This window comes from Mytilus edulis, chromosome 9 (assembly GCF_963676685.1).
Source record: "Mytilus edulis chromosome 9, xbMytEdul2.2, whole genome shotgun sequence".
In the NCBI taxonomy this organism is placed as follows: Eukaryota; Metazoa; Mollusca; class Bivalvia; order Mytilida; family Mytilidae; genus Mytilus; species Mytilus edulis.
Genome location: NC_092352.1, coordinates 21,781,773 through 21,801,762, shown reverse-complemented (window position 1 = coordinate 21,801,762; position 19,990 = coordinate 21,781,773). Strand labels below are relative to the sequence as shown.

The window sequence follows — 19,990 nt, the reverse complement described above, 5'->3', positions numbered from 1 at the left end:
TTCCTGTCTAACTTAGGTTAACGAAAGCATCAAAATAAAATTAAACATCTAACATTTATGTTAGTGTTTGTCAAATGAATCTCATTTTTGCAGGACCAGTAGATCTGGAGCCGGACCATTAGATCTGGAGCCGGACCAGTAGAGTTTTCAGTCCATTGGTCCGACTGGCCAGTACACAAAAAAGCTTAAAATTCGACCCCTGACCGTGCCGGACAGACATGTACATAGAACAATCATTCCATACACCAAATATAGTGGTCCTATAGTACCAAAGAAACAGATAAACCACAAAATCTTAACATTGACCAATGAACAATGAGGTCAATGTGAGATGAACCTTGCAAGACAGATGTGTGCACCTTACATCAAATATAGTTGACCTTTTGTTTAAAGATAACTGATAACTGACCTAACCACAAAATCTATCATTGTCCAATGAAACACGAAATTGAGGTCAAGCTCAGACAAAACTTGCCTGTTGGACATGTTTTCCTTACAATCAGTCCTTTCACCAAATATACCTGGCATAATTCTTATAGTATCTGAGATATCGACATGACCATGTTACTTTCAACATCGATTACTGATCCATGAAAAAAGGTCAAGGCCAGGTGAGCCCTACCTGATAGAAATGTAGAATTTGTGAGGAACCTACCAAATATAGTTATTTTATTATTCACAATAAGAAAACATGTTTTATCATGTGGTCATTGAACCAAGAAAATGAGGTCAAGGGACATATGATGGATGGTAACTTTGTAACATGAGGTATTTGCATAAAAGGTATGAAGCTTTCAGGTCCTTTAGCTTCTGAAATATAAAGTTTTATACAAATAGTTTTCACGGTTGTTGGATTCTAATACATATGTCTTGCATAATACCATTTTTGTCTCAAGTGCTCAAGACAAAAACCTAGTCCAAGTTGTAAGTTAAATGTTATGTTCAGTTGTTGTCTTTTGTTGATGTGGTTCATAAGTGTTTCTTGTTTCTCAGTTTTTATATACAAGTAGATTAGATCGTTGGATTTCCTGTTTGAATGGTTTTACACAAGCAATTATTTGGGGGCCCTTTATACCTTGCTGTTTGGTGTGAGCCAAGGCTCTGTGTTGAAGACTGTACCTATAAGGGTTTACTTTTATAAATTGTGACTTGGATGAAAAGTTGTCTCATTGGCACTCATACCACATCTTCCTATATCTAGTTAATGATCCTATGGAGATATTCTTTCTGCATCAGTTCATTAATGATCCTATGGTGATATTATTTCTGCATCAGTTCAAAAATTGAATAAAAATAGAGACATTGTTTACAAAACAGTTTATTTTGATGACAATATAGGATTCCAGCAGTGTACAACCTTCTGTTAACAATTCAGGGAATACATTTAATAATATCTGCAAATCAAATTATAATATCTAATTATCTGCAGTATACACAAAAAACATTATGTCTTCTCTCAGCAAATTTCTTGGACCAAATAAAATAACACAACTTCTCAGGCCCTTATGATATTTTTAATATTCTATTAATTTATCTGTTAATACTTTTATTTCTCTGATATTCATTTTAATTTTCATTTTGGCATTTAGTGGATAAGACAAATTAATCATTTTGACAACTTGCTTTCAGATCTTTGTATAAAGAGCATGAGAAGTTTATTTCATATCTAGTCTGGTCTGTGTGAATGGAAAAAATATCTTGTACAAGTTTTACAAAGGCATCTATAAAGCATCATAATAGATATACACAACAGAGATAATTCGTTAGCATAAAATAACAAAATAAATATTAAAATATGAAGATTAAGTGAAAAGAATTCATTGTAATATTTAATTACTCTTCTGAATAAAATGCTGAATGGAAAATCAAAATTTTATACAATAAACACTTCATTTACTAGTCTTCACAGACATTCGACAGAGTTATGTATAAAGGGAGGTAATTCAAATAAAAAATTACACAAAATAAAATTATATCCATAAATGGAAACCTACAACAATAAAGACTTATGGAATGATGGGCTATGAAGGAAATCATTACAACTGGTCCTTATTTGTAAGCATTATTTGCTGTAAATAGAAATAAAGGAAATTTCAAATGTCGCTTGATTTTAAAATCCCAATTTTTTGCATCTAAAAATATGCATCTTGGTCCCTTTCTCTCCTATAAATGTAGTTATCTAATTTAAAGTATTAATCAAAATCTGTTAAAATGGCATTATAATTTGAAGATTCACTTGCCTTGAAATTAATCTTAAGAAATACATAACCTAATGGGGTTGGATAAATATTCATAACACTTACTCAGATAAAAGTTTAATCACTTTGTATCTAATCTTTGAATTTTACTGTTTAATTCAATTTTTGATTTAATATGCAGTCTGTTCAAACTTCTTAAAGAGGACCGCCTCAATTTAATCCAACATAAATAACCCGCAGACAGTAACTTAATAAATAATGGCTAATAATTTTTTAAATGAAAAAAAAATTCAGAATCAAGTATTAATTATAACTAGCCGTTACATGTTTTTGTATGACAATCTCTGTATGCTTATTTTCAGGAAACAAAAATATAAATCTCGATTACATACCGAATGAACATTCAACAAAAATATCATTTACGAAAAATTTTCAAAAAAGACAAGTTTAAACAAATGGTATTTTAACTAAGATCTACACCATGTTTATAGCCAAAATATAAACAAGACATTAGGAGCATATATTTGATGGTCGAAGATTGTGGGGGGAAAATGAAGATCATTTATTATGTGAATAATAAGCTTAATCTAGCTGATAAAATCTAAGCATCTCAACAAATCAGTTAGTTTTGTTGTAATAGAAGTATTAAAGTAACAAAATGCTGATCAAAATCTATAAATGAAGAAGGACAAACAACCATGTGGTCAAGGAAAAGAGTAAGGAAGATTAACAAAGGGATATAGAAAATTATACATTTTGTGCTTCCCAAAAGCTTTTCAGGATTGACTTATCATCAATCATGCTTTAACCAAAACCAAAGGGCATTTACAAAATAACAAACATCATATACAACGTCATTTGTAATCATACTATTAAATGCAGTATTCCATTTTAGGAAAGTTAATTTCATAAAAGTTCAAGAATTTATTATAATTTCAAAAGATGATGGGACACATTCATCTGAAATCCATCACTGCTTAATTCCTACCAAGACATATGTGAAAATTAAAACATTAATACAAAATATTTTGTCAGTTTTATTTCAATTTCTGCTTATACTTAAGACCTATATGTTAAGCTATCAGTTGTATCCCTTATTTCAATTTTACAACTTAACTCTCAAGTTTAAGAGGTGATTAAAATGATATTAAGAAAATTTATCCAATGAACAAAAGAATGCCATGAGAAAAAGTATTTCGGTGATTAAGTGAGCTTTATATTTTACTATATTTTCCCTGCAGTACTAGAATAATACATGGCACTTGTTTAAGATGAAGGCTGAAAATGATACACTTTAAATACGGGTAATAAATAACACTCTCTCTACTACATGATCCCTTAACCAATAAATAAATATTCAACTAAATGTTGGTATTTTTTCTAAACTAATGTTACATAAAAGAAAGTTCATTAAAAATATCAAAATTAATGTTTTAAAATAAAAAAAAGTATATAAATAATAATGAATTTAGCTCTTAAGAAATATTTCGTTTACAATCAGATTTTATCAGAAGGAACCAGAATTTGAATATGTTTATAGGTAAAAAACTCATGAGGAAGAAATGGAAAGTGTTTTCAATGGCATTTCAGCTACAATTAAAGGTTATAAACACAACTATATACATAATTACTATACAATATGTAAGGCTCATTAAAATATATAAATGATAACAAACAATAGATATTTTGATTTATGATGAAACAGCTACCAACATGAGCAAATACAGACACATGAGTAGGCCGCTAAAATCTCTCTATCAGTACACTTATACACAAACAAGTTCACTAGGTTAAAACAGAGGAAATTTAATTGCTATAATATTTTGAATAGGAGAAACAAATCAAAAAGTTATATACAACGCCTCTTTCTTTTGTAAACTTCTAAACAATTAAGTAAAATCTAGATGTATTAGCATTTGATAATATTGAAGGTGTCTCAATTAAAAAAAAAAATTGAAATATTTGTATACGTACATACCAGGTAAAGTATGTTGCAGAACCACACAAAAAGTCCCTTCCTTTACCATATTCAATATGAACATAATGTCAGAATTAAGGTTTCCTCACAGATGAAATTATTTATTATTAAAAAGTTTTGTTCTACTGACAGCATTTCTGCAGTGACTTATTCCCTACTGCCTCGACATACCCTTAATTTCTACCCACCATATTCATGATATTTTGAATATTAATAACTATTTAGGTGTGTCCATATTTTTCCTAGCTCCTCCTTTAAATGACAAGGTAAGATTAAACAATGAGATAGTTATAACTTCCTTCTATTTAATCTTGACTTTTAAGATTTTAAATCATCTGTTCACACTTTTAATTTATCTGTACACTTGTAAGACTAGTTGTAACAATCTTCAAATTAAGTACGTACTTTATTTCATAGTACCTCTTGAGTGACATTTATTTGTATCCTTCTTTTTAGCAGTTTCTTTGAATTCTTAGTTCATCCTTTAAACTATGGTGTAAGACTGAACATAAGGGTTATTTTATATATATGAAATTACACTCTTCAACCAAGAATTATAATCTTTAAAAAATTGAAGCAGAGTGGTGTCTAGAAAGATGAAACTTTTACAACTAAAAAAAATATGACTCATTTCAAAATATAATTTGTCATATTCAGGATCAACGAAACCACTTGTTAAGAAATGTCTTTAAAAAAAGAAATGTTTTACTTTAGGTATCAGATAAATCAAACATCATTAATGAAAAACAAAAATGGGGTCAAGGTCAGATGAGGCATGCCAGACTAACATTTACACCCAACAATCATTCCATTCAACAAATATAGATGATATATTGCTTTTATTATCTGAGAAACAGATTTAACCATGAAACTTATGTTGATCACTTATCATTGAAATAGGGTTAAGATCAGGTGAACCCTGTCTGATAGACATGTAAAGCAAATGAAGTTGTCCTATTACACATAATTAAAAATATTATGTGATAAAAAAACCTACTTTTTTAAAGCAGTCACTGAACCATGAAAATGAGGTAAGAGAAAACAAATATATGCCACAGTGAAACTTCACAACATAAGGCATCTGTATGCTACAAGATCCGTGTATGAAGTATCACGGTCTTCAGCCTTATAAAATATAAAGCTCTTTACAAATAGTTGACACCATTGCCACTGTTAAATTATCATTCCTTTGACTCATATTTTGCAAAGTTGATTGCAGACTTGACAATGATACTGATTGGTTCTACTTTAAAAATGAACAACAAAAAATACACAAACTTACAAAAACAAGACACACACTTATACCGACAAGACACACACTTATACCGACAAGACATACACTAACACAATCTCACATGGTCAATGATTTACACTCAACAACTAGAAATTTGTTTCATTGCACTCTTGTGTTAATTAGAAAAATTATGCATATAACAAATGTTTCATCTAATTACATTCATGAAAATGATGTTAAATGATTTTACAAACTGTACACTAATGCACTACAATCATCAGCATGTTTTATTATCTGTATTTGTTCTTCATCTTTAATATTTTTTATCATACAAATATGTTCATCAATGGTATTTAAAAGAAGCCACATGTATTTGTATACTGATTATTCTTAAATTTATCTCACTAAACTTTACTGTTCACATGAATCAATTAAACTGTATATATTCAACACTAAATACATGTTTCAATAAAAGAAACCTTCATCTTTCTTTTACATTTCATGGAGTTGGTAGTATTTTTATGAAAACATTGACTGTTTGACTGTAGGACTGTCACTCATGAACGCTGTTTTCGGCAAGGGACAGAACAAGTTGAGAAATTTGAGATGTACTGACAACAAGTGAGGCTCATGTAAAAAAGTGGTTTCAGAGGAGAACATTTTTATAACTGTTTACAACAACAGAACAGAGGGTGACCACAACAGCAGACCCCATTAGATGCCAATAGTTCACATGGCTCATAGGGCAAGGACAAGGGGGACTTTAATTCCTACAGTTACTCCTAAACATTTCATCATGACATTTATTAACCAAACAGGTATGAACTATGACTATGTAATGCAAATAAAACCTTAATTTATATACATCTGTCTTTAAAAATTACGATTGTTTATAATTTACTATTTAGAACATTCAAAATAGATGACTTGAATTATAAAACTCTGAATTATAAAAAAAATGTTCCGTAAAGTTACTGGTCCTAAGTGATTTCTAAGTGGAAAAATGCCTATGGACAATAAATGACTCAGTCTTTCAGCAGAAGATATTCAGCATTAAATTCATCTATTGGGTGTCTATAACCTACATATTGTATGAACAAACATTCACTTTTGACCTTTACTCTGATCTGTTAAAAGTATCGGTGGGCTTATGTGTTATTTGAATTATGATTGTTTTTACTATCATGTCTCTAAATTTCATTAAATGTTACCAAAGTTGTTATTTCTTCTTTTTTTATAAATATTATTACGATTTAATGAAGCATACATGGATACAAAGTGACAGCTTTTTCAACTCAAGATATAGTTTGAATTTTCTTCATTTATTTTACAGTTTATAAAAAAATTTTTGCAGACCTTGATTTTTTTATCATATAAATAAACCTAAACTTTGCCTAAATAAAAGATCAAATTCAAAAGAAAGAATAAGTATCTTTTCAGTACATTTCCCCTACCTTTTGGCTGTTTGCATTTGCTACATATACATAATTTTTGTATAAAAATATAATTTTATAAAATGTGTTATCCTTCTAGCATTTTTATCAATGACACAAGTCATAAAGGTTCTTAACCAAAAATTGATGTACCTTAACATTTTCTGATTTCATTCGTTTATAACTTTTCAAAAGAAAAAAATTGCACATAATTATTGTTTCAAAAAGTGAAATGAAAAATATAACACCTATATATACTCTTTTCAAATAACTGATGGAGATGAAATGAATATTCATATAGAAACTAACTTGAAACAGGATTTTTTTTATTCATGGGCATCTGCTTTATACCTTAGTAGGCAACCATGTGAAGAAACAAAGAAATATGGCGGAAAAAATAACAAAAAAGAAAAAGGTGAAAAAAATCACAACTGTATAATGCTGGAAACAAAAGCAAAATGTGTATTTAATTTTATGAAATAATACATGTATCATTCACAATTAATTATTGTTAAGTAAATGTTCTTAGTGTTTCAATATATTGACCACAAGGTAAAGTCCATACATAAAACAGATTCAACATGTTGAAAAAAATGATTAAAGGTAATTAAAATATAATCACTGTCAACTCATGAATTCATACAGCAACTAAGATATATTTATATGGCTATTAAAATATCTGTAGTATACATATATATAAACTGATTTTATAAAATGTAAGCAAACAAATACTCAATTTTTTCTTTCACATTAAGAATATTCTTCTTTTTATTAATTCATCATGTTTATGATATCAAGAAACTGTGTAGTATAGAAAAACGAAACAAAAGAACGCCTCAGAGCAGATAACCAGAGGTAATCTTAGTTGCTGCAATATCATTGACATCTTGACAGAGTGCTACATCACATTGTATGCGATAAGTTTAAAACTATCAGATAAAATGTATTAAATACTAACAATTCACAACAAGTTCTCCCCTATAAAAGACTAGTCTCATTGAGCGTTACTATGGTAAAATCTACTACTGTAACATCAATGACCTGAGGTTTTCTTGAAGAATTGTATCTTTCACTGCTTGAAAGACAAACTTGATGTTTTCTGTATCTATAGCTGTTGTAAAGTGATGAAAGAGAGGCTTTCCTCGTTCCTTACGACACTCGTCATACAAACTCAGTTCAAATTCCTGTACGTCATTGATGTTATGTGGATTTCCTTTGAAGTCAGGAAAGTAGTCTTTTATGCTAACACGGGGCACTTTTTCCTTGAGAAGGTCAAACTTGTTTAAAAACAAAATGATTGACACATTAGCAAATGTTCTATTGTTGATTATCGTTTCAAATATGTCACATGACTCTTGTAGCCGATTCGTCTTCCTGTCCTCCAGTAACACTTGATCATACTCACTTGAAGACGCTATAAATAGAATGGAGGTTACTTGTTCAAAACACCAGTACCATTTTTGTCGTTGTGACCTTTGACCCCCTACATCAACAAAGAGAAATGGAACACCATTTATGTCTATAGTATGTTCTGTGATTCCTTTGGTAGCTTTTCTTGCATGTAGAATGTCCAACTTAGATGGTATATAATCCTGTAACAAACACAAAGACAAATCATTTTAGATAGAAATGGAATATTGTACAGATGCTGTCTTTAAAGGACTCTTTAAAACTTTTCTAACAATCTATAGAAGATGCTAGGCATTTGATTTAAGCCTAGCTCAAAATGTTGACTGTGCTGTATAAAAGACGAATAAATTGGGTTATGAAGTGTCATTGTGGTATGATGGACAAAATTTGGTAAAAGTCCCATTACTCCAAATCAGATTCAAAATGATGTTATGATGTGGTAAACAGACAGAACTTGGTGGCAAAAAATCCTACCAAGTGTGAGAGCTTTCTGTTATACTGCTTTAATAAAAGATTTTAGTTTGGCTTAGAAGGATACAATAGATAACACTTGTTGATACATGGTCTAAATGTCAGGTATTATAGAAATAAAGTTCAGAAATAATTTATAAGGAAGTACTATAACCAAGGCCAGTACTATGCTCGTCCCTGACCTGGTTATTCATCTTGCTAGGTTGGGGGAACTAGCTGGTAGCTTTCATATGAATACATGTTAACGTAACACAGATTCAAAGTTCAATATATAATGTTTATTAAATCAGCATTCAGTATAGTTTATCACTCACAACAATCACATAAGTTCATGAGACATAATAAAACAGCATGTCTAATATAACTCCAAGTCTATAACACCAGTGTCCAATACGTGACTATAAAGCAAGTGTTCCAAACTGCATGGTCAACTACTATATATATTGTATTTCATTATTCAATTTTACATACATTAATACTCAATATCTAATTTACATAATAATGCTATTTTATCTATTTTCCCAAATATCAGGTCTTTGTGACATAACCTAAATTATCTTAAAAAGTAAGAAATCCTTTTTGTCTATAACACTTCTCTAATCCTTAATTCTCTATTGTCATTTAGCCCTCAGGGGATTTACATAATAATTTGCTTTACACTTATCTAAAATTGTGAAGATTTATATTAACTATTTATCAAGTAAATTATTTCTTAAGCTAGTGCTAAATATCTTAACTAATACTGAATTATAACAATTATTCAAATTCCACATTTTAACATTCTTGCATCTAAAATATACTGGTTATAGTACTTGTAACAACAATTCAACTTAAAATATTAATAGACTTATAGATATGAATTCTGTTTTTTTCAAACTCAGAAAACATTCAAAAGAAGTTCCTATTTCTGTTTTTTTTTAGTAGTCATCAGATATATACGCGCGCATGCTCATAATGAAATATCAAATACATCATTTTGTTATTTTAAATCTCTTGAGCATATTTCAATGAGGTCAGTGAAAATATTGCTAACTGCGGTAGTATAGATAACTTTACAAAAGCATTTATCTATTTGGACATTATCTGAAAAATGCTGCCTCATCAAACATATGTGTACTGAAGTCTTTTTACAATAACTTCAAGCAAACGTTAACAGGGCGCTGCTTTATACGACCGCAGAGGTCGATCCCTGAACAGTTGGGGCAGGTATGGACAAAACATTTAAGCGTGATACAGCTCTGAATTTGGATTGTGATCAAATTTTTGACATTATATGGGTTTTTTACACAAAACAAATGTCAAGATTTTACAAATCAATTAAAGATTTCTTCTTCAAACTTATTTAAATCTAAAATTAAATAGTTGACACAGCATAGGTTTCTGACACAGAATGAATGTGGTCTAATGAACTTAAATTTTTTTTTGCCTTTGAGCAATTCACTATGCTGTTGAATATTAATCCTGTCAAAAAAATGTTTGAAGAAATTTTCTTTTTATTTATGAAATCTGAAATGAGAACAAGTATGGACACAACTTTTAGGCTAAAAATGTTTTAGATAAGATAAGGAAAAAAACAACTTCATCAGCAACATTTTATATTGGCAAATTTCCAATGAAGTTATTTACATAAAGTTATTGGCAAATAAAAATAGAAAATGACATCATAGTCATGTCTGGCAAATGTCCAACATATATTATCAACTACTATTCTATACAAAGAAAGATAACTCCAATTGAAAATTAATTGCTATTGCACAATATTGTGCAATTAGATATTTCTTGCTATTGTGCAATACTGTGCAGTTGAAAATTTCTTGCTATTGCACAATACTTGATATGGAATCCTGATTTGGACCAACTTGAAAACTGGGCCCATAATCAAAAATCAAAGTACATGTTTAGATAAAGCATATCAAATAAGCCCAATAATTTAATTTTTGTTAAAATCAAACTTAGTTTAATTTTGGACCCTTTGGACCTTAATGTAGACCAATTTGAAAACTGGACCAAAAATTAAGAATCTACATACACAGTTAGATTTGGCATATCAAAGAACCCATTTATTCAATTTTTGATGAAATCAAACAAAGTTTAATTTTGGACCCCCATTTGGACCAACTTGAAAACTAGGCCAATAATTAAAAATCTAAGTACATTTTTAAATTCAGCATATCAAAGAACCCCAAGGATTCAATTTTTGTTAAAATCATACTAAGTTTAATTTTGGACCCTTTGGACCTTAATGTAGACCAATTTGAAAACGGGACCAAAAATTAAGAATCTACATACATAATTAAATTCGGCATATCAAAGAACCCCAATTATTCAATTTTTGATGAAATCAGACAAAGTTCAATTTTGGACCCTTTGGGCCCCTTATTCCTAAACTGTTGGGACCAAAACTCCCAAAATCAAACCCAACCTTCCTTTTATGGTCATAAACCTTGTGTTTAAATTTCATAGATTTCTATTTACTTATACTAAAGTTATGGTGCAAAAACCAAAAATAATGCTTATTTGGCCCCTAATTCATAAACTGTTGTGACCTCAACTCCAAAAATCAATCCCAACCTTTCTTCTGTGGTCATAAACCTTGTGTTAAAATTTCATTGATTTCTATTTACTTATACTAAAGTTATTGTGCGAAAACCAAGAATAATGCTTATTTTGGGCCCTTTTTTGGCCCTTTATTCCTAAACTGTTGGAACCAAAACTCCCAAAATCAATACCAACCGTCCTTTTGTGGTCATAAACCTTGTGTCAAAATTTCATAGATTTCTATTCACTTAAACTAAAGTTATAGTGCGAAAACCAAGAAAACGCTTATTTGGACCCTTTTTGGCCCCTAATTCCTAAAATGTTGGGACCAAAACTCCCAAAATCAATCCCAACCTTCCTTTTGTGGTCATAAACCTTGTGTTAAAATTTCATAGATTTCCATTCACTTTTACTAAAGTTAGAGTGCGAAAACTAAAAGTATTCGGACGACGACGACGCCAACATGATTTATACGACCAAAAAATTAAAATTTTTGCGGTCGTATAAAAAGTCCTGGGGAAAACACTGGCGTTGCCTGCACATTTTTTCACTTAGAATTTATTTCTTGGTGTAACATTTCGTGTTTAATCCAATGGCAGCAAACTTCATACAAGTCTATATATGAAGACTGTTGATAATAATGGGAGTTCAATAAACATGTTTGTTTACATGTACTTATACTTGTTTCCTTGTTTCCTGTGTTGATCTAAGAGAGAACAAGGAAGGAAGATAAGCTATGTTATATATCAACATTTTTTGTTCTAATTCCATCATTAGCAATGAGCTTATCCAGGAAATCATTGTACAAATTCAAATTAAAAAAAAATTCTAACCATATATATATAAGATGGCACCACAGTCATACAGTATAATTCAGGAAGGATTTTGCATGGCTGTTTTTTTAATCAAAATCAAATAGCTATCACTTTGTTATAGATATAAGATATAGACAGAAGTTAAATATATAAATAAAGGAAAGATAACCAAGAACAATTCCCAAAAGACTAAATTTGGGTGTAAAAAAAATAAACCTTTTTTTTTTTAAATTAGCATTGTGAGCTTTAGAGATGATTTACATGAATCTTATTTTACGAATTGAATATTTCTGAAATTATTTTTAAGGCATGAGAGTTGAGCCAAGCAAATTTAGAAGTCAAATATTTTGCATTTGTATGAGATATAAATTATAATTTTGGAATGCCTTGTTATTGTTGACAGCCAATCAAAATTATGGATTCTTATGAAAAATACATTGCAAAATTTAAAGAAAATAAATATTTCATATTATGTACAGATGTATGTCCTTAGTTTCTTACTAAATAAATGGAAATCGTTCTTACTTATTTTAAATTTAGCTTTAGTTCTCAAATTACCCAATGATTTACTATAAACCTGAATTTCTGCTTCTAACAAACACTGTCAAAATTGACAAGTGAAAATGAAAAACATTGAAATTATAGTTTATGTAATCCATTGCTCTAATCAATACCACCAATGCAGGTTGGTGTAGCAATCAAGAAGATAGTGTCATAATGTCACCATCACACTAAATATGCATGATTACAAACGTACTTCAGTGTCAAACCCCCACAGTTCAGAGTATCATCACAGTTCCAAGTCCAACATAATTAATTGATGTTCTATAAAATGTAAGTTCCCTTTGTAACATTTATTAGAAAATCTACCTTTTTTTCTATTTTTTCTAATTGACTTACCTGGTGACCTACTTTTTCCAAGTTGTCCGCAAAGTACTTCAACGAATCACCCTGTGGATAAAATATAATATACATCAGTAAAATAATATAAAGTTAAAACCAAATAAAAAAACAATTGTTTTATTATTATCTCCCTTCTAAATTCTACAGAGAAATATTATTCTGTTTTTACTGTACAGGTACAAAATGGATAAACAGCATCAGAGACATATGATATTGTATTATATGTCTCTGACAGCATACCCTTTTCAATTAACACTGTCAAACACTAATAAGAGACATATTTCCTAAACATACAACTTAAACTAAGTAAATATAAATGGCCTGTTTATTTGAAAGTATCTATTCTAACTATTTCATGAATTTAAAAAAAAAAAAGATTATTGTCTTTTTATTAACATGTGATATCACAGAAGGCTATAAAATAAGCCATGTTTGTGCTCTTGAAAATACTTCAATCCTTTCAAGTTTTATTTCTTTCTATGTATTAATGTATTAGCACATAAATTTGTCTGGTTACTTTTAAAGCAGAAATATCATGGGCGATTCCAACATGGTCAATTTATGGTCATATAAATGTAAAACAGACCTAAAATTACAATTTTTCATATTATTTAAGATATAATTTAATTTCAGCAAGAAAGCTTTACCCCAAAATATATTTTACTTTCTCAAGTGTTTTTGGTTTATTATAGCAATATACATATTTGGTTTACAGTATTGCACACATCTACATATTAACATGCAAGACAAAATATTAACTTTCAGACATTTCAAAATTAAAGGTACCTGTCCAATTTTACTGTGATAATAAAAGTCTCTTTGGTAAGGCTCTAAGGGTTTTAAAGAAAAGACTCAAGTGTCTCTTTTTTTCAAAACTTATGATCATCAAGCAACCCTAAATTTTCTTTTTCTAGTCTGGGGTCGAATTTACTACTATAGTTAATGGAGAAATATTCAAATTTGTAGGTCTATTGTACATTTCTAACATACAATGTCTATGAATAAAGTGATAATATACTGTCAGCTTAGTACTGCTTATAACAGTTTATGTGTGCATTTACCAAAAATTGTAAGTGCAATATGATTGTTAAAACATGTACATACATTGTTGAATGTATCATATTCATATACATGATAAAATATATCATATTAGAGTATAATATAAATATCTATAAGTACAAAGTGTACATTTTTATATAAAAATAAGGAGATGTGATCGCTCTGTTACACCTACATGTACACAAATGTAATATAACCCCAAAAAGTTATCTGGACTTGTAATGTACATGAAAATTGGCAGTACATGCACAATAAACATGATAAAAGATTGTTTATACACATAAACATGATAAATGACATTATTTACATGTAATAAAGGTACTTTCAACAGAAAAACTGACTTCCTTGTTTTAAAATAATAGATCAAACTGACAAAAGAAAATAATTCATTCAACATTTGCAGATACATGTAAAATATTATTTTGAAGAATTTTAATGATGACATTTGTTGAGTCATTTTCATGTTTCATTGTTCACAGTCAAATTCTTTAACAAGACATACAAGAAGCAAGATTATGTTAAATAAATGAAGGGTTTTAAATTATAGACATTTTGTATTTAGTTGTGGCAGTCATGTGATTTTAGTAGAAATTCAAATTGCTCTATAAACTAGTTAACTGTTAGTGTGAAAGTTAATAGGTGTACATTCTTTAAAATATATATTACTTTTGTTAAGGACATTGTCACTGAATGATTTAAAACACAGTGATAAGTACTATGCTTGGATATTTCTGGGAACACCATTTTAACCCCATAAAGATCTATCCCAAGTCCCGAAATCATGTCGTAAATACATCGATCTATTCTGCTGTTTTCATTCATCAATACTGTTTCACTAATAAATCTTATGCAATATTCAAACACCTTATAAGTTCCTGGATCCTATGTCCTATTACCTTTAACCATGTTAACTTTAAAAACACAAGTGTACAATATTGCACTGAGTCTAACCATGTTATTTTACAATGCAGGTGTACATTATATCAGTAACAAGACTCAAAAAATAGTGTACATAGTTACACCTCCTGTTACTGTGTATGTAATGCACATAGTATTTATAATAGACCCAGTGTGCATGTACTGATGGCCATGGTGTATTGACTTTTTATGGACAAAAGTAGATTTTTTAGTACAAACATTTTACACTATCTATCTCAACCCTTAACATACATTTGTTGTGTGTGGTCAATAAAAATCTTCCTGTTCTTATGTAATTCTAATTTTTTAGCCACTTAAGTCATGAGAGTGAATTTCTTAAAATACTTGTGAATGAATGAGCACTCTCAATTTTCATCTGATATCCTCCATCCTGTTACTTCGCACTACTTGTAAGCTTTATCATGCACAGTGGTATATACAAATTATGATTCTACCTTAAAATTCAGTGCAACTACAATATTTTCTTTCTTTTTATATCCATTTTTACTTCCTTAATTAAATTTTGTTATTGTGAAACTATCCCAATATATTGGGAATATTGATATCAGAGTAAATTAAAATTTATGATATCATAAAATTTCGTACTATAAAACAAGAATGTGTCCATAGTACATCATGAACATGGATGCCCCACTCGCACTATCATTTTCTATGTTCAGTGGACTGTGAAATTAAGTCAATTTGACAAACTCTAATTTGATATTATAATTAGAAAGATTGTGAAGCAGGACAGATTTACAAACAAACAAATGCACAGACCCAAAAACATAATGCCCATAAATGGAGAATAAATAATGCCAGTAAATGGAGAATAAATAATGCCCTTTAATGGGGCATAAAAATTATGTTGATGAACTTTAAATACATTCCTTTGCAGTTGCTGATTCAGGATTTTGAAAAAGGGGGATCCACAAAGCCTATGTTAGGAGTGGGATGTATGTTAATATTCTTGTAGCTCAAAAAGGTGCTTTGCCAATAAGAAGTATTGATCAATGATGTAAATGAAAATGTGATAAACTTGTATGAAACAAGAATATGTGTACATTATTCTCAGGACATCATGTTTCTCACAATACATTTGTTGTATTTCATATACCTGCTCAATGAATTATGCATTCTAGGTAAAAACTTTTATTTGGCAACTGCATGGATTTCAAAACATGTATGTACTGTTTCAGTGATGTAACATCAGATTAATGGAAAATCACCTAAACCTAAACCCAATGTGATGGAGGAATGGACAGGGAAGCAGACTGGCAAATTGACCAGACAGCATACATTTTTATTTTTGTACATGTAATGCTCATTTGTATCTTACTTTGTCAGGCCTATAATCTCTAATATAAAGATGAAAAGTATAAAATTATATGAGCAATCTAAGCATGTAAAGATTCTGATTAATGTAAATTACATGTACATCATCAGATGGAATTGCCAACAACTTTTAAAAGAACATGTTGCTTCACTCAAAGTGCCCTTTTCCCCTTTCTAGGATCCTGACATAGAAATATTAATCAGGGGCTCTCAATGCCTCCTGACCAATCACTGAAAAACATTTAATAAAACTGAAATAGGGAATACATGCATGTCAAAGAGACAACAACCCAACCAAAACACAGATAGAGCCACTGAAAACTTACAATTATAAATTAATGAGTTGCACCATAGAAGCAAAATTTATAAATTGTTTATATTTAATATAACCCTCTGACAGCAGTGATATTGCCTAAAAATTACAGCTGTAATTCGGCCTTTTCCCCTAGAGAAAATTCCCAATTACTAAAAATAATGGCTTAAAATTCCTCCCAAAAAGTTTTACATTTTCCCCAAACAGTGATGGCATTGGTAGTAATGTTTGTAAATATCCTATTCATGTTATTATTTTGATATAAGAAAGCACGTTTGAGATCCGGTTTTCTGATCAGAATCATCACGGTGTTTGTAGCACATGTAGTTTTCAATGCATTAAGTACCATCATTGCTTCTGTTTCTTTCCCCTCTCCGAAAAGTACCTTTCAGGTTGAAAATGTCTGACAAACAAAATATACATGAAAAAACAGTGCAAAAAAGACAGCAAAGGTCAGCAAAAAATCGGAGATGTGTTTAATAGAATAAAATATACAAATTCCCAATTTCAATAAAAAATATGCATTTTTCCCAATAAAAAACGGTAGAGGTAGTTTTGAAAAAAGACAACATTATCACGGGACAGTCATAAGTTTTTTATGGATGCTTATAAAGGGAGCTACCATTTGATTTTTATGGGGGGCTAGGATGAAAAATTTGGCCTGCCTTTTTTTTTAGCTGTAATCTCTGTCCTGCCTTTTTATTTTTCACTCTGTTCGGTCCTGCCTTTTTTTTTTTTTAGTTTATCCTGACTTTTTTTACCCAAATTGTCGTCCTGACTTTTTTTTTTGGCAAGTGTCTCATCCTGACTTTTTTTTTTACTCAAAACTCCTGTCCTGCCTATTTTTTTCAAATTACATCCTAGCCCCCCATAAAAATTAAATGGTAGCTCCCTAAGAAAGAGATTTTTCTACAACAACTTCATAGTTGATTTTTGTTTGTGCTGCTTTCAGACTTTCCTTTAATCATAATCAATTGGAAGCTAAAAGTAGGATAAATTAAATTAAATATTATAGCAAGCCTCTACAATAAGTAGGACAAGTACATACCAAAACTTACTTGTCGGAATGAAATTGTAACTTGTCCAAAACAATCTTAATAATAACCTTTTTTGCATTTTAAGTTGATTCAAGGAACAAAATGAATTAAAATAATAAAACAGAATTTGATTTAATCTTTTGAAAGACTTTTCAAAAATATGAGTCAAGAACAACTAATCTAGTCATGTCAAAGGACAAAGAAGATGAGGTATGCCAATGAGACAACTCTCTGCGAGAGACCAAATGACACAGAAATTAACAACTATAGGTCACCATATTGCAAGTATTGTTTTTTTCTACATATTTAATATGATTTTGATAATTTTGTGGTAAATGATTTCTTCTTTTTTCTTTGAAAGATATTTTTGTTAAAAAAATTACAGGTATGGTATTTATTTTGAAGCAACAGAATAAGGTAGGAAAACAAGGTACTGATTTGTTTTGGTCCCGAAATGTCTCCTGCGTTGCCAACTGTCTATTAAACCAACAGTACTGGAAGCTGAATGTTTCCAGCTGGTGACGAACTATCTTGTAAAGTTACCTAATCTACAAAGCAAAGTGCAAAGCGATTGGGATCAGTTAGACTGGTCTTCTTCTTCTTCTGAATACGGGAGTAGACTCCTAGGCAGGAGTGTAAAACTTCCCGGAACTTGTGTGCTATGTACATATGGACTTAATTAAAAATAATATGACAAAGAAAAATCGTTAACAATAACATATATACATTATGTACAGTGGCTTTGTAGTTTAATAAGTTGTTGTGGATCCTTCAAGTGTTAGAGTGGATATGCCACTTTTGAAGGATTCCAGGGTGTCAGACATACATGTACCTATTGCTTCAGGTAGTGAGTTCCAGTCCGAAATAGTGCAAGGATAGAAAGAAAATTTATAGAAATCTTTATTTGTAGATATTTGCCTAAATTTATGTTTCCCCCTAGTACGTCTATCAGATATTGTTAAATTGTCCTTAGGAACTTCAACTAACCCCCAATTTATTTTATACAGCATAGTTAATCTAGCTTTTTTCCTTCTTATTTCTAAATTTTCCCATTCCAAAGATTTAATTAAGTTTGAAACTGCACCAGGTGATATGTCTTTATAATCATTGAAGACAAACCTGGCTGCCTTACGCTGTACCTGCTCAACCTGAGTGATGTGTTGTTTTTTGTACGGATCCCAGACAGGGGAAGAGTATTCAACGGCTGGACGGACAAGTGATGTGTACGTAAGGTTTTTAACCTTACATGTGCAGTTTTTCAGAATCCTACGAAGAAAACCTAAGGTTTCAGAGAATAGTATGCATTTTACCTGTTAAAAAGTACCTCAGACAATAAGAACCAGTTTTAAATTATCGATTGCTAATGATGGGGTCTTGAGAAATAAAAAGTTTCAAAGATTCAAGGTAAACAGTCAGCCAAATACTCAAGGGGGTAACTTATTTTTAAATTTAGATACACGTACAAATGTACATAAAACAAGCTTGAGATTATCATGATTATGTTTTAGTCTAAAGAGGTATATTGGGTTCCACTGCAGATTCCTAATACCTGATAAAGCCTGAACTTTCATATTCTGAATATATTGTAAATATTTATGAGTATATTTTAAATTATACCCTCCCAATCAGTATTGCCAATAGTAAAACAGTGAAAAAAATGTATACATCTTCATCATTGATCACCAAAACCTTTACAGGGAATCTACATCTATTATTTGTACTTTAACAGGATTTTTAAATTACACACCAGCTGAAATTCACGCCTTCTGTCGTATGCTTGCTGTATGCCAGAATCTTTCCACAATTCTGTCATTGGTTCTATATATTTTTGAAATGTCATTTCATCAAGTTTGTTTGCGTTTTCACAGCCAAAAACAAAGGTGCCATGTTTAGCATTTTCTTCGTCTCCCCAAGGGATGCTAAGCTTTTCCCTTGCATCAATAAGAACTCTCAATCCCTTTACAATATTCCCATAAATCACACTTTTAAATTCTCGAACTGCCTCATCGTCAAATTCTTGTCCATGAATAATTTTCATTTGTTTTAAAAATGTACTTTTGCCACTTTCTCCAGCACCAAGGAGCAATATTTTGATTGTTCGTCTAAAGGTTATCTTTTCTTTGGCCAGGGCTTTATCGATCATTTTACTCCTATTTTTCTGCTGTTTGTCTGTATCGGTCATACAGCATGACATGATTATGTCAGCCATTGTGGGCTTTCACCCCGCCCATGACGTCAAAACAACAAACCGACTTCCGGTTAACTCGAATAGTTCTGCGCCCTCTAGCGACAAATAACTCTATGATGAGACAACAGTTAGAGAAGTATGTGTTGACTGGATTATTAGG

General features: G+C 30.4%; 1 protein-coding gene across 2 annotated transcripts; it reads right to left on the bottom strand.

The window, feature by feature from the left end:
* Positions 1-1,302: 1,302 nt before the first annotated feature.
* On the bottom strand, positions 1,303-19,944 carry LOC139489666 (guanine nucleotide-binding protein subunit alpha-12-like). Of its 2 annotated transcripts, XR_011656213.1 has the most exons (4): positions 19,390-19,915; positions 12,978-13,028; positions 7,284-8,435; positions 1,303-7,210 (listed from the first exon to the last, which is right to left on the bottom strand). XR_011656213.1 is itself a non-coding variant. In XM_071276316.1 (3 exons), exons 1-3 carry the CDS (start codon positions 19,849-19,851, stop codon positions 7,866-7,868), a joined length of 1,083 nt encoding a protein of 360 aa, XP_071132417.1. In that variant the 5' UTR covers positions 19,852-19,944; the 3' UTR covers positions 1,303-7,865. The 2 variants fall into 2 exon arrangements, 1 of the variants encoding a protein (XP_071132417.1); XM_071276316.1 differs by having other exon boundaries at positions 1,303-8,435; positions 19,390-19,944.
* Between the last annotated feature and the right edge of the window lie 46 nt (positions 19,945-19,990).

Bases quoted from the DNA above. Each gene is read 5' to 3' on its own strand.
- LOC139489666 (XM_071276316.1), bottom strand. From the start codon at position 19,851: ATGGCTGACATAATCATGTCATGCTGTATGACCGATACAGACAAACAG. The intron at 13,029-19,389 runs GTGTGTAATTTA...TTTTATCCACAG, and splicing joins GAAGGCGTGAATTTCAGCTG to GGTGATTCGTTGAAGTACTT. The intron at 8,436-12,977 runs GTAAGTCAATTA...TGTTTGTTACAG, and splicing joins TGGAAAAAGTAGGTCACCAG to GATTATATACCATCTAAGTT.